Source organism: Diabrotica virgifera, chromosome 3 (assembly GCF_917563875.1).
Source record: "Diabrotica virgifera virgifera chromosome 3, PGI_DIABVI_V3a".
Taxonomy (NCBI): domain Eukaryota; kingdom Metazoa; phylum Arthropoda; class Insecta; order Coleoptera; family Chrysomelidae; genus Diabrotica; species Diabrotica virgifera.
In genome coordinates this window covers 258,519,248-258,534,650 of record NC_065445.1, presented here as the reverse complement: position 1 = coordinate 258,534,650, position 15,403 = coordinate 258,519,248, and the positions used below count along the sequence as shown (strand labels likewise).

Sequence of the window (15,403 nt, the reverse complement as noted above, 5' to 3'; positions counted from 1 at the left end):
TTCATCTTAACGCATACTACGGCAAGCAAAAATGATATAAGCCACATCTACGCTCATGGCGACACGTGTGAACTAACTTCTAAACCACATTCCTCAAATAATATGAAAACAAAAATTTGTAAAAATCGTCTAACCCACATTTTCATTAGGTATATGTGGGTTAGACGCTTGTTGCAAATCTTTGTACGAGTGTTTTCATTGTTTTAAAGGTGCGGCAGGTCGTTATTTACAGTTTTGTAATATTTTAAGGCAAAAAATCACAAAGTTAGTAATTGTTCTTACTTCAGGAACTATTATTTTTGTTAGTCAAGGTACCAATAAACTTATTTTGACTTAAAATTAAAGAAATGGTTTCATTTAGTCCATTGTAACAATCAATAATAAATCGTAAAACAAATACAAGTTAAAATCGTACGGAATTGGGTTAAATCCAGATTTCGAGATTGATCAAGATCAAATCGAGCAATTAATGTCTAACGTTTACTTAATATTAGTACCTATAGAAGTTGAATTCACCGGTTTTCTCTTTGTATTTATCATTTCGGAGGGACAGTCTTTTATTGCAAAATGACAAACTTAGATATACAGTGGAACCCCGATAAGTTGGCCCCCGATAACCCGGAAGTCCGGCTAACCCGGACCGATTTTTATCAGACAAACATTTCAAGAATAAAAATGTATGTAATATAATATTTGAGAGATAATGGGTATTTGTGTAATTTGAACTACATACAGGATAGTAAAAATGACTCATGGCACACGACGTTCATTGTCGTGTTATCGGAAATAACAGACGCCTGTAGTATCCTGCATTTATTTCAAACTGTCTTAGCATTGTTTAAAAAAGACTGAAAGACTATTGAAAAATTCTTTTTTAAACAATGATCTTAGTCTTCACTGTTATTAAATAACATAACATCGTTGCGATTGAGACCGTATTGTGTGTAGTACAGTCGTATTGTTCGCTTCCGTTCTGTAATCGTTTGTAAATCTATTCAGATTTTGTGTTTGCGTGTTTTTTGTCCACGTAATGACAACAAAACGTAAAAATGTTGTAGTGACAATGGAAAAGAAACTAGAAGCATTAGGTAGAATTGATAAAGGTGAATATTTAAAAACAATTGCAGCATCATATGGTGTCGGTACATTTTCAGTATCGGATTGGAAGAAAAATAGAACTAAAATCAAAGAATTTTGTTTCAAAATGATAACAAAGGACAGTTTGGACAATCGGTGCAAAGTTAATAAAGCTAAAAATGAGACCCTCGACGACGCTTTGTATGTGTGGTTTTGTGCGGAACGCGAATGTGGTTTACCAGTTTCCGGACCAATTATTCAAGAATCAGCACTTAAGCTGAATAAAATCTTGCCTGAATTTGGTGAACCAAATTTCACTACGAGTCAAGGTTGGCTGGATAGATGGAAAAAACGTCATGGAATACGCCAACTATCTATAAATATACCGTATTTTATTAATTTTTACCATTTTCTCCGGCTAGTCCGGATTTTTGATAACCCGGATCGGTCGCGGTCCCGATTAAGGGAGCGTTCAAGTATTACGTAACGCAATTTTTGACCCCACTCCCTCCCTACGTAACGCATTGTTATGGGCGTTTAACTATTACGTAACGCAATTTTTGAAAGATTTTTGACTCCCCCCCCCCCCCATCCTGAGTTACGTAATACTTGAACGGCCCCTAATCCGAGTTAACGAGGTTCCACTGTATGTATTTTAAAAAATTTGCAAAAACCCTCTAAGCCCATTGACGTTTTTTTTGCAATAACGCACTGTAATGGGCGTTTAACTATTACGTAACGCAATTTTTGAAGATTTTTGACCCCCTCCCCCCAACCTGCGTTATGTAATACTTGAACGGCCCCTAATCCGAGTTAACGAGGTTCCACTGTATGTATTTTAAAAAATTTGCAAAAACCGTCTAAGCCGCTTGACTTATTTTTGCAATAAAATGTTTCTATTTATTTGGCTTTTGTACTAGGCCTGGATTCCGCGTACCAAAAAAAGTTTGTAAATATCAAGCTGAAAATTTGTTAATAGTCTAACGGTGTCTTGTCGGACAAACTTTGATATATGGGAACTTTGGAACAGGGCAAGTTTTAATTGCAGAACAGGTTACAGAATTCGAATTTCAGACTACAAAAACATCCCATGTATTTTGTCGGACAGAACTTCTGATTGATTTGTTACCCTTTCAATAAAGCCTGATGCAAGAAATCAGACTACTACTTATAGTCCTGTCGCCAGGGGGGGTACAACGGCCTCGTTAATTCAGATGGACTTACCCAAGTTTTTTTTATGTATTTTGACCCGTAGAACACGAATTTTTTGGGTAACAGTTGATCCGGATGTCGATAAGATTGTTATAGACCAAGAACTTGAGGAATCAAATAACAGCGATTTTTGGCAAAACAAAACAATATTTTGTATTTTTTGGGTCATTTTAAGCAAAAAATATTTCTACAAGTTTTTTAGTAGGATGCACAGTTTTCGAGATAAACGCGGTTGAACTTTCAAAAAATCGAAAAACTGCAATTTTTAAACCCGAATAACTTTTGATTAAAAAATAAAATAGCAATTCTGCTTAGCGCCTTTGAAAGTTCAAGTCAAATTATGTCGGTTTTGATTATTTGCATTGCTAAAAATTTATTGTGTTATTGTTAAACAAAGCTACAAACAACTAGTGCGTGAGTGATGTTTCTATGATTTCTCATTTAAAATCGAACGAGTAGGTAGAATAGGTACTAGTGCAATCAAGACTATTTCTACGTTACATGCGTTAAAACGCATGTAAAAGCACGGGAAACCCTACGTGTTTATAGCTTTGTTAAACAATAAAAAAATAAATTTTTACCAATGCAAATAATCAAAACCGATATAATTTGACTTAAACTTTCAAATGCGGTAAGCAGACTTGCTATTTTATTTTTTAATCAAAAGTTATTCGGGTTCAAAAATTGCAATTTTTCGATTTTTTTAAAGTTCAACCGCGTTTATCTCGAAAACTGTGCATCCTACGAAAAAACTTGTAGAAATATTTTTTACTTAAAATGGCCCAAAAAATACAAAATATTGTTTTGTTTTGCCAAAAATCGCTGTTATTTGATTCCTCAAGTTCTTGGTCTATAACAATCTTATCGACATCCGGATCAACTGTTACCCAAAAAATTCGTGTTCTACGGGTCAAAATACATAAAAAAAAATTTGAGTAAGTCCATCTGAATTAACGAGGCCGTTGTACCCCCCCTGGCGACAGGACTATTACCACCAACGTAATTCCTGTCATTTGACATGTTCTACGTGTCGGACTTATTAAATCGTACAAAAATTTTTGATACATTGCGCTGGAGTAAGTGTTACCCCCCCCCCCCTTATTAACTTATTTATTTTTAGCACATAATCAAAGTATATTATAGCATCAATGTTTAGACTTTACGCGATCCTTTTTCAGGAGACAGGCATAACTTTGATTTTTTTTTAATGAGAAAGTACATCATGTGACACCTCATTTAAAAGCTTTTGAAATACTGATTACAAAAATGTATAATACTTTAATCCTTTTTGAGAGCGTAGGCGCAAAATTTCGGTCGAATTTTTTTTAAACGCATTCATTTTTTTCGAATCCTGAGAAAACTAATAAGTATTTTTAAAAAATTTAATCGCAGAATGAAAGATTACAGTATTAGCGCGGGCTTATAGTCCCTTAGAATAAACAAAAAGTTTCTTTTGAATGATATATTTGAAATCAAAATTCAAACTAAATTTTCTCTTTTTTCGCCCCTGTGACTTTATATTAAAATAAACATTATAGAAGTTCTCAGGGACTTTCGACCATCGAGAATACTGTAATATTTCATTGTGCGTTTCAATTTTTCAAGAATATTTATTAGTTCTTTCAGGATTCGAAAAAAATGATTGCATTTAGAAAGAATTCGACCGAAATTTTGCGCCTACACTCTCAAACCGGATTAAAGTATACATTTTTGTAATCAGTATTTCAAAAGCTTTTAAATGAGATGTTAGGTACATGATGCACTTTCCCATTTAGAAAAATTAAAGTTAGGCCTGTCACCTGAAAAGGGATCGCGTAAAGTTCGACACATTGATGCTATAATATACTATGTTTATTTTAAAAATCACCTGTCGAGCGTTTTGCTTATGTGCTAAAAATAAATAAGTTAATAAGGGGAGGTAACACTTATTCCAGCGCACTGTATATTATATTATAAAGTTTGCTATTGCGTAAACTTCAAAACAACCTGTTAGGGTATTAACAAATTTTCAGCATGCTATTAATAAACTTTTTTTTGTACGCGGAATGCCTATACATTTTTTAAGGTAGCCGTTAATTATTGAAATATAAAAATGTGACAATAAAGCCTTATTTTCTGTCAACGATTTTTTTAAAGTAGGTAGATACATTATGACCATTTACTCTGAACAATAGATATGTGCGTTGTTAGACTATTATTGCAGAACACCATCCCTATAAACTAAAGGACGCTAGTTTGTATTAAGGCATAAAGTATTTAGTGAATAGATCCCATTGATCGCGGCTTATTTCAAATTTAGAAACACAAAATTCCTAAATCATTACACTACTCCGCCCTTAACACCTGGCCGAATTCCAGCCACTTAAGAAATCACGATCATCATAAACTTTCGCACTTACACAGTCAAAAGCTGCCCGTCTTGCCATTCTGCTTCCCCGTTTTAGCACAGTGAATGAAGGTAAAAATCAACTACTACTAACTACTACTACTACTGGTAAAGTTGACACCATCTATCTATCGTCCGTTCGGCAAATTCAAACAAAAACTCCAGATATATATAACTCCAGACCATCTTTTACCACCTTTAATCCAATTTAATATATGTATTTAATATATTTTTACCACCAAAAATGAGATGTTTTAATCAAATATTGCTTCAATTATAATCTGCAGAATAATTTTGAATCACGTTCCGCTAATGAACTTGCTTTTTTGTTTTTAAAAGTAGAAAAAAGTTTCAATTCTATTGCTTAATATTTCATCTAAATATAATCGTCTACCAATTTTAACTGTACTAATGCCCAAGTATACATTTTCAAGTGTTAAACTGATTGATTTACGATGAGTAACCCGGTTGTAAAAATACCGGCATGTGCCTTAACAAAAGGACATCGGTTTACTCGAATTTGTTGTTATCTGTTTGAATTTGCCGACGGGCGAAATATCTATGGACCCGACTTTACAGGGTATAAGGTTTACAGGGTATAAAGGACTTTACAGGGTATAAAAAGGTTTTTTCCATGACACTTCAGCAGCCAGGGTACTGAAGCGTTTCTTCGACAGGTAATACCTTTAAGAACAAATTGTAACTATTTCCTGCGTAGGATCTGGCGGCCATTTTTATTTATAAACAATTTACTGTCAAAAAACGGTCTTTTTTCTTTTTTTTTGCAAATTAATAGAAAACAGTAAAACTTATGGTTTTCTTAGTGCAAACATCTTCGAGAGAATGGAAAAAGCTTTAAAATGGCTTATTACAAAGTTTAATACACTAATTTATTGTTCATATAATTGCGAAAAAAGGTCGACATTTCAAAAAAATTAATTTCGCAATAACTATTGTAAAAATAAGTATAGAGCTTTAGAGTTTTTGTCAAATGAGGGTTATTTGGTGCTTAATACGTGACAAAAATTTCAAAGCGATTCATTCAATTGTTTAAATTTTATTCAAATTGTTTTTCCCAGAGAGCTTTTTTTTTGAAATAACATAAGTCAGAAAAAAATAATGCTAGAACCGTTCTACAGATGTTAAATGAAAGAGCATGAGCTAAACTTTCAAATTGGCTTAAAAAAGTGAATAAAAAATGGATTTATTAGTAATAAATAATTATGCAACAGTATGTTAACATTTTTCCTTAAAAACTTTTTGTTTTCTTAAATAATAAATTTTTTCTATTCTCATACTATAATATATCAATTATGATGTCACTACCTGTATCATAATGAACTTCATTATGATACAGATTTTCATTAAGATACAGATTTTTAACCAATAGAATCGCGATATGGCATTCGCGGTAAAGGTGGTACACGCGCAGTGACCAATGGCGAGTCAAATACATACGCTTTGACAGTTCTCAATATGTAAACATACCGTCAAACTGACAAACTACTGAATTTATTTGTGTTACAAAATTAATAAATTTGAATATATTTTTTGTTGTGAATGATCATAGAAAAAATACTGTATACAACTTGCATTTAATTATCATTATGAAGCTCGTACTCTATACGAAACTCGTTTCGTAACCCTCATACTCGCTTCGTAATGACCATCATTAAATGCTCGTTGCATAATATACTAATATATATTTATTACAATTTTTCATCAATTATCATATTTTATAATAACATTACTTGGTAGTTATACACCTAAAAAACGGTAAACAATAGATTTTTTTGAAAAAAGTTATTCAAAAAGTTTAAAGAATTCAAAAAACGAAAAATTGACGATACTTTTGCGTAATTATTTATTACTAATTAATGCATTTTTTATTCATTTTTTTTAACCAATTTGAAAGTTTAGTTCATGCTCTTTCATTTGACACCTGTAGAATGGTTCTAACATTATTTTTTTCCTGACGTATGTTATTGCAGAAAAAAGCTCTCTGGGAAAAACAATTTGAATAAAATTTAAACAATTGAATGAATCGCTTTAAAATTTTTGTCACATATTAAGCGCCAAAGAACCCTCATTTGACAAAAATTTCAAAGCTCTATACATACTTATTTTTACAATAGTTATTGGGAAATTAATTTTTTCTACGAGCGTGCAAAAATGTCTACTTTCGCGCACGCATTTTAGTTTAGAAAGTTTCACTTTTCCGCACGCGTGTTACTTTTCCGCACGCGTGTTACTTTTCCGCACGCGGTTTTTACTTTTCCTCACGCGTGTTAATTTAGATATGTTAATATGGCCTTAAAATAATTATAATACATGCAATAAACTAATATTTAGATATTATTTACTAATTTATTTCAAATATATCTTATTGTGTTCCTGTTTTAATGAAATTAACGCGACAATTCGATGAAATAAAATTATTTTGACATAATATTCGAAAGTCAAATCGGTAGACAATAACAGTCGTTTTGAATCATCGTCATGGAAACCAAGATCGTCGTCATGCTAACTAATTATATTGAAAGTTTGGTTTTGACAACCGTGTCAAAGAATTAATTTGTGTATGTATTTTCATATTAAATTAATTAATTGATTAAGACTTGGTAATTTTTTAAAAACTCTTAGAAAAATATTGTTCCTAACTCTTGCAGAAAGTCTCTTTTCCGCACTCGACTGCTTGCCGAACTCCCGCTTCGCGTCGTTCGGCAAACTGCAGTCGCGTGCGGAAAAGAATGACTTTCTGCACTTGTTAGGAAAATAACTATTTTTGAAATTTCGACTTTTTTCGCAATTATATTAACAATAAATGAGTGTATTAAACTTTGTAATACCCCATTTTAAAGATTTTTCCATTATCTCGAAGATGTATGTACTAAGAAAACCATAAGTCTTACTGTTTTCCATTAATTTGAAAAAAAAAAAGGGGAAAAGGCCGTTTTTTGACACTAAATGGTTATAAATAAAAATGGCCACCAGATCCTACGCAGGAAATAGTTACAATTTGTTCTTATAGGTATTACCTGTCGAAAAAACGCTTCAGTACCCTGGCTGTTGAAGTGTCACGAACAGGGAATATTTTTGTCTTATTACCCTGGCCTATACCTCTGATTTCTGCTTCATGTGCCTTGTCCGTTGCGGACGTTGGCTATCGTCATAGCAATTTTAATTTTGTTTGCAGCGTTTCTAAATAACTCGATTGATGTTAGTCCAAACCATTGGTGTAAGTTTTGAAGCCATGAGTGTCTTCTTCTTCCGGGTCGTCATTTGCTCTCTATTTTACCCTGTATTATCAGTTGGAGTATATGATACTTATTATGTCTCATAATATTACCGAGGTATTCAAGTTTCCGTTTCTTAATTATTGTGAAAGATTTCTTTTTGTTTTCCCATTCGGCGCAATACCTCTACGTTGGTGATGTGAGTCGTCCAGAATGTTTTGAGGATACGTCGGTACACCCAGATTTCGAATGCCTTCAGCTTCCTCATTAATGTTTCCGTTATTGACCAGGCTGCGTCATACAGCAAGACTGGAAACACATAGCATTTTGAAGCGTTTTACATGTCTGCTCTAATGGGAATAGGGATAGAACTAACTATATAGATACTTTGGGTCGAAATGGGGCTAGTAGAAGGAACAGGCACATACAGCTTCATGCATACGGCAGCTCATTTTTTGTGCGGTGGCAGGTCGTGGAATCGTTGGGGGGGGGTAAGAGGGTTTAAAGAAGACTAACTACCATAACCAAATAAGCAAAGGATACTTACACAGACTTGAAGACTTTCCTACTATTTAAAGAAATTTGGACGCCGTTTGAAAAATCCTCAAATTCACATATGGAGTACTTACTGGACATATTTCGTACTTATGGGAACCAATTGGGGGACATTCTTCTTAGATTCCTCGTTGGGTCAAACTGGGCAATTATTTACCATCCTATGGCTTCTATGCCATTTATTTTTCTTTACTCTAAAACTTATTTCGTTTGTATAAGACATCTGGTTAATAATTTTCCAAAAAAAAGGTTACAGAAATAAAAACTTTTCCCTTTAGACTTTATTTCTATTCTGAGAATAAACATGTTCTCAAACAGGAAATGAATAAGAAAAATAACTATATATTTTTAACAAGACTTTACCATGGACAATAAAGATTTTACAATCTTTTCTATTTCCAAAAATACACAAAATTTATTATTACACATTATTTTTACATACATAATAACTTTTTAGAGCAGTGTATCAAAACAAAGTTTGACTTATGCTGTCAAGTCAAACGTCACTGCCATTTTATCTACTAATTTACATAAAACTTTCCGAGAGTCCATGTTGAAAACAAACTATTAAAATATTTAAAACCTTTACCAAATTAATATCCACTTGTGAATTTAATTAAAGCAAATATTATTTCATACCTTTTTTAAAAACAAAATCCATCGTAACACGTCACACTTGGAACTTAACCAAAATTTTCCATCCAAGATTGGGGAAGCATTCAATTCTAACCAAACAGGAAACAGGATACGTTGATACTAAATCAAAAATCTCATCTGGGAATCAGGAAATGAATACAGGAACATGACCATAATATCATAAAAATAGCAACAGCTACACAAAAGACAGGAACCGCGCACTTATTTACCGGCATACCAAACTGTATCACAATAATACTGTTTCACATGAATATATCCAACGTAATGCTGAGAAACTTTGCACCAATATTCCTTAATATTTACTGGACAAATTGCAAGTCCTTCACTTCGTTTATCATAACGAAAAAAGCCAATATAAGCCGGCAAGTGCGATTTTCTGAGAGTCTGTTGAGTTCTACGGGAAAAATATGTTTAACCTTTAAACATACTTTTAGAACTAACTATTTTTCTTTCTAAATCTTCCTATCCATGTCGTACCAAGTCGTACCAACTTCGGGTTTTCGTTCGTCGTAGCCAATCATGACTAACGATTTTTACTTGACATTTGAATAGGCCAATGACTGCTTTCTGATTCTTTCACACTAGAATATTCTAATGACAAAAACGCAATCTTCGCTACAAGAAGAACGCATGGAAAATTACCTCTATTTCCAAAACACGCATTTCTTCTTAGAATATAACAGGGTATTTAATATTGTGAAACAGTTCAGGGGCGGGTTAGAAATTTTAATGATATATAAACTCACAAAATAAATTAGAAAAATAGATATTTTTCTTGGGATAGGATATAAAATTAATGGATACTATTTACAAAACATTGTAGCGGAAATCCATCTGCTACAATTTTAGCATCCGTATTTTTAGTGGAAGAGCTAATATGTCGCAATGGGTGAATATATTTCTCATGTTGTTAAATGTTGCTCTGGCCTTTTCAATTCTAGATCGTATTTCGGTTGTTTGATCCCATTTCGAGTTGACGACTGTTCCAAGGTATATATACGAGTCAACGTGTTGAATTATTTGGTTTTTATTGTCAATATTCTGGCAGGTTTTTGAGTTATGCTGCTTCCATTTTGTTTGATTTATATTGAGGTTAAGTCCTCTTTCTTCACTCGCTATTTGTACCATGTCCATAAGATGCTGAAGTTTGCTTCGTTTGCTTCATCTAGTGCATTTTTAAAAATTTGTTCGGAGTAAATATTAAAAAAGAGAAAGGAGAAAACACACCCCTGTCACATACCCTTTCTGATATCAATGCTCCTTGTGGATGAATTGCCAACTTTTACCCTGGCTGTCTGATGCCAGTAGAAACTTGTCACAATTTCGGTGAACCTAAATCGATTTTCATGAGAATTTGGGATTGAGTATATTTTAACCTCAACTTCAAAAGTGAGATGTGCTCCACTTGCGATTTTTGCATTATAGTGGTGAATTTTCTCTATCGAGATTTTTATACATATATAAGTACATAGAACTTAGAAAATTATGTATTCGTTGACTGCTCGTTGCATACCTACATTCACAATGTCAAGTCGTAAAATTACAATTATCATTCTGTAATAGGTTAGTATATTTCGACAGTTTAAATTTTGTGAGCATATCTATCGACACGTCTAATTCTTACTATCTATCTTTTTTTCTTTAATATTATATACAAAATATTTGCTCCAAAAATTTTTCCAAAACAATGTTATTGGTTTTTTACAATAACTCAAGTGCTTAAATATCGTATTAAATCTTTTAAATGCCTTATTTTTTAAAGACAAAAAGGTTAAAGGGACCCGTTCACATAGTTCTCGCAGTACAATTAAGACTTTAAACGTTTGTATATCGGTTATTTTTATCCCAAAAAAATAAAGAAAGCAAAATCTTTAATAACAAACAAACTCAAATTTTGCAAATCATTTTTTACGTGTATCGAGTATTTTTGAAGTTATTATCAAAACAAAATGGAATTTAACAAAAATATTTCGCTTAAATCACATTTTTTTTTCAAAAATATGGATTTTCATCCGCTTAAAATTCTTGAGGTCATTACTTATGCTAAAACAAAGAAAGTCTTGCTGGGACTATATCTATTTATAGCGATCTATAGATTTAATTTTTTGTGGAAATAGCTGTTTCCACAAAATGTTTTATTTTTCACTTTTTCCGAAAAAAATCCTTTTATTTTCGTTATAACTTGCTTGGTTTTGATGTTATCAACTTCTCTTACAGCTGATTTGATAGGTATTCCTGAACATTTTGAAAAAGATTCAATATGAATCTTTTGTATTGTATGTATTTGAATTTTGAGATCTGAATATTCACCGAAAAAAATATACATTCAATTTCCTATAACTTACTTTGAATTAATATTAAAGGGTTTTTCATGTAAACAGGACTTTATTTGATTTTTTATTAGCTTCAATTTTGGTAATGACAACACTTTTTTGTAGAAACTTATAATTTTGGAGTTGATTATGAGAAAGCGCTTAAAAGATATATTTTTTTACGAAAAATCAAAATCTTTGATCTTAAATAAATAAAAAAGTAGGTATTAATTTATTTTAATAAGTTTATTTAACAAAAATATTTCGCTTAAATTTATCCGTCTATCAATTCCTGGTGTTATTTTTAATTAAAATTATTATTTCCACCTCCGAGAAGGGATGGCATACATCCCCAAGGTAAAAGCGCAAGTTGGCACCATTTCACTTTTGATACTAGAGGCATAGTCTAACTACTCACCAATTTTTGTTAAAATCGATGGAGGTTCAAAGAAATCGGAGGTTAGTCCATGTTCTGAGAATCTGAGGCCGCTCCCGCCTGAAAAAATTCTGATTCGGTTTCTTTGGAGATTTCTATTCAAAAATATCCCTTTTAACAAAAATATAAAGGGGTGCCGGGCGAAATTTTAAGGCAGAAATTGTTTAAATATTTTTTTTTAACATATTCAATATATCACCTGTTTTTCTACAGAAAATATATTTCTAGGTTTTTTAGGCCGTTCTAAAAAATTGTATCTCTTAATTTTTCTCAAAAGTTTATAGTTTTGCAGTTAAGGCGATTTAGTATCTGAAAAATGCGAAAATGCGCATTTTCGAGGCTTAAAAATTCATATTTATATTCATATTTGTTACTTTTGAGGTTACCAAGTGCTTGAATTGAAGGTTAAACATCAATTTTGAAGATTCTGGAGAGTAATCGTGTCTAACTTCAATTTAGACCTTTGTTTTTTAATTGTTAATTAAGTTACTTCGTTAAGTTGTTAGGCAAATCATTTCGGTTTTTAAAGGTTTCTCTGGAACTTACAAGAAATTACCCTTGAATGAACATAAGAATTAGCTTGAATGAATTTTCTGTACTTATATTTACATAAATTTTTTACTACTTGAGATGAATATTCAAGTATAGTATTTGAATTTCTATACTTGAGAAGCATCCAAGTTTCTTCTTCTTCTTTAAGTGCCATCTCCGCGACGGAGGTCGGCAATCTTCGTAGCTATCCGGACTTTAAAGACGGCTGCTCTCGTACCGTTCTCTCAGGTTGCGCAGCCACAATATTCTGTCTCTCTATGCTTCTTTTTCCTTGAATCTTTGTTTTTTAATTGTTAATTATGTGCACCGGCATAAAGATCGGATGGACGCGCATAATTAACAATTAAAAAACAACGGTCTAAATTTATACTCTACAGAACCTTGAAATTTTAAACTTCAATTTAAGCTTTTGGCAACCTCAAAAATAATAAATTAAATATGAGTTATTTCAATCAGAAATTCTTTCAGATGGGAGCAACCTCACAAGTCACAACATGGACTAGGTGAAAACCTTCACTGACTGACTGTACTATCTCTTTTTCGCCTCAATACGTTCGGCTTGATCCTTGCGGCTGAAGCTTTGTCGGCGCAATGATTCAAGTAAATTACATCTAGTTGACTGCCTCCATTGACGATTGTCTGTCGATATAATCGGACCGGGCCATTTTATGCGGTGGCTCTGAAGTACCGCATCGGGGTACGTCCATTGTCCGCTTGTCAAAGGTGCTTCACACTTTGCAAAAAGACACAATGTCACTTTCACACTGATTCCGCAGTCACAAGTCATTGTTTATTGTTTGTATGTTTGTTAGTTTGGCTAGATTACGGCTTAACGTGAATAAAGGGCATTCATGTGTCGGAGTGGCGGTGTTTTTGTAGGTTTGCTAGTTATTGGATTGAAGTCTTAAGTGGGTCCGGTGATGACATGACAGAGACATTTTTCAGTTCATCGGTAATCAATAGGATTTGGGTCAGTTAAGTTGTTAGTCAAATCATTTCGGTTTGACTTTTTAAAGGTTTCTCTGGATCTCATCAGAAAGTAACCTTGAATGAACATAAGAATGAGCTTGAATGAATTTTCTGTATATTTACTCAGTGTTGCCAATCGGCGGATAATTATCCGATTTGCGTACCTTTTTGAGAGTTGTCGTATCTTCTTCGTATCTTTAAATAAATCGGATATTTGCGGATATTTTTCAGTGTATCTACCATCGACTAAAACTTTCTCATCCATATATTCCCAACACCAACAACACATTAATTTTGTTTGGTTCCGAACAAAATTTTTATAAATAGTCTATACTGGATGAATGTTAGTGACATCCGATACTTTTCATCTTTTGACAAAAGGGACATGTGCCGATTCTTTTGTTTAGAATTTAAATGCACAAGTGCATCCACTTAAGGCATACTAATACAATTCAAATTTCAAAAACCGTCTGCCGTCCGATGTTATTGTTTTGATGAATATTAGTTCGATGAGTACGAGTTTATTGCCGTCCGATGAGTTTTTAGTTTTTAGTCTTAAAACTTATGAAAGCTAATTCACGCACGATTTAGTTTTATTTTCATTTTATGTAGTGCAGCTCTTAAGTAACTCATGACTCGATAAAAATAATACATTTTAAAAGCGTTGACCAGAAATTTTGCGCCTATGCTTTTAATGTAGCTGTAGTTTCTTTTGTATTGATTTATTTATTATTTATTTTTCCAGTACCTAGTTTTAGGTAGTTATGACGTTTTAATAAAATAATATTTGAAAGTGTTTTTTTACTTAAATAATTATAATAAATTAATATAACGATCCAAATAATGAAATATTTAGATTTATTTATTTATTTAGAATTTAACACTTACGATAATACAAAATACGAATAATATAATAATAGTAAGTAAATAGTATTTACATACATGAATTAGGTAATAATCAGCTAGGATACGAGATTTTAATCGATAAACGAAAATTTTTAAACCGTGAAATAGAGAATCCAGTAGATTAAAGGGCCGGTTGTTCGAACGCTAATCAGAAATGGAATCAACTGATCATTATCAAATATTTAATCAGTGGCGTACTGAGCATGGTTCAGCGGGTTCAGCGGAACCAGGGCCCGGGCCCCGAAGGGGCCCGCTTTAATGCGCTTTTTGCTTCTTTAGTTTCTGATTTGATGGGGGCATTTTGAACTACACAAGTACCTACACACATAAGAAATGTAATGTAGATTTTAATTTTTGTGTAGGTAAAACGAAGAATAACTACTATTCCTCAAAAAATTTGAAAACAAAATATATTGAAATACAGGGAATGCTGTTGTAAGGTTCCATACACATTTTACCTGCTTTTGTTCTCCAAAGCCCATGTTTCAACTTATAAAGACTAACCGCCAGGGCCTAACTACACGTGATAACTCAAACACTTGTATATTAGCACGATTCATGAATAAGATGTAGGTAAACTACAAAGTTGTAAATATGCATTGCAAATTTTATTGCAATAATCCCAATACAATAGATAAGAGTCGATACTGGTGTTTATAGAACCGTCATCATTCAGCCTGTACTTTTATATAGGTAGGTGATTCTTAAAAATTGAACTTAAATTATAAATATAGACAATAGTGGTAAGGATAACTAGACACTATATTAGACACTAATTTCTTTTTAAGAAAATCTCGTCGTTTGATAAAAGATATCAGCCCTACCGTTATCCAAGGTTTTTTCTTGATATTTTTTTATTTAAGCGTTTTATCTCCCTGCCCTAGAGGTTTGTATGAAATTATTTAACTTATTTATAAATTATGCAATTTGAGAATCTATTTTGTTCATATAAATTTTATTCCAATGTTCATTTTTTAAAAGCTGTGTTAGTTTTCCGATATTAAGGTTTTTAATTATGACTGGAATTTTGGATGTAGAAAATTGTTGATTAACTATTTATATGGGAAATAAGCCAAAATTAAATTGAAAAAGTAATTTTATTAAC

At 32.4% G+C, this 15,403-nt stretch overlaps 1 protein-coding gene across 1 annotated transcript; it reads left to right on the top strand.

Annotated features, from left to right (window-relative positions):
- Window positions 1-1,030: 1,030 nt before the first annotated feature.
- On the top strand, window positions 1,031-12,943 carry LOC126882730 (jerky protein homolog-like). The gene is made up of 2 exons (XM_050647718.1): window positions 1,031-1,464; window positions 12,892-12,943. The coding sequence occupies exons 1-2, from the start codon at window positions 1,031-1,033 to the stop codon at window positions 12,941-12,943; spliced, it is 486 nt and encodes a 161-aa protein (XP_050503675.1).
- Window positions 12,944-15,403: the final 2,460 nt, after the last annotated feature.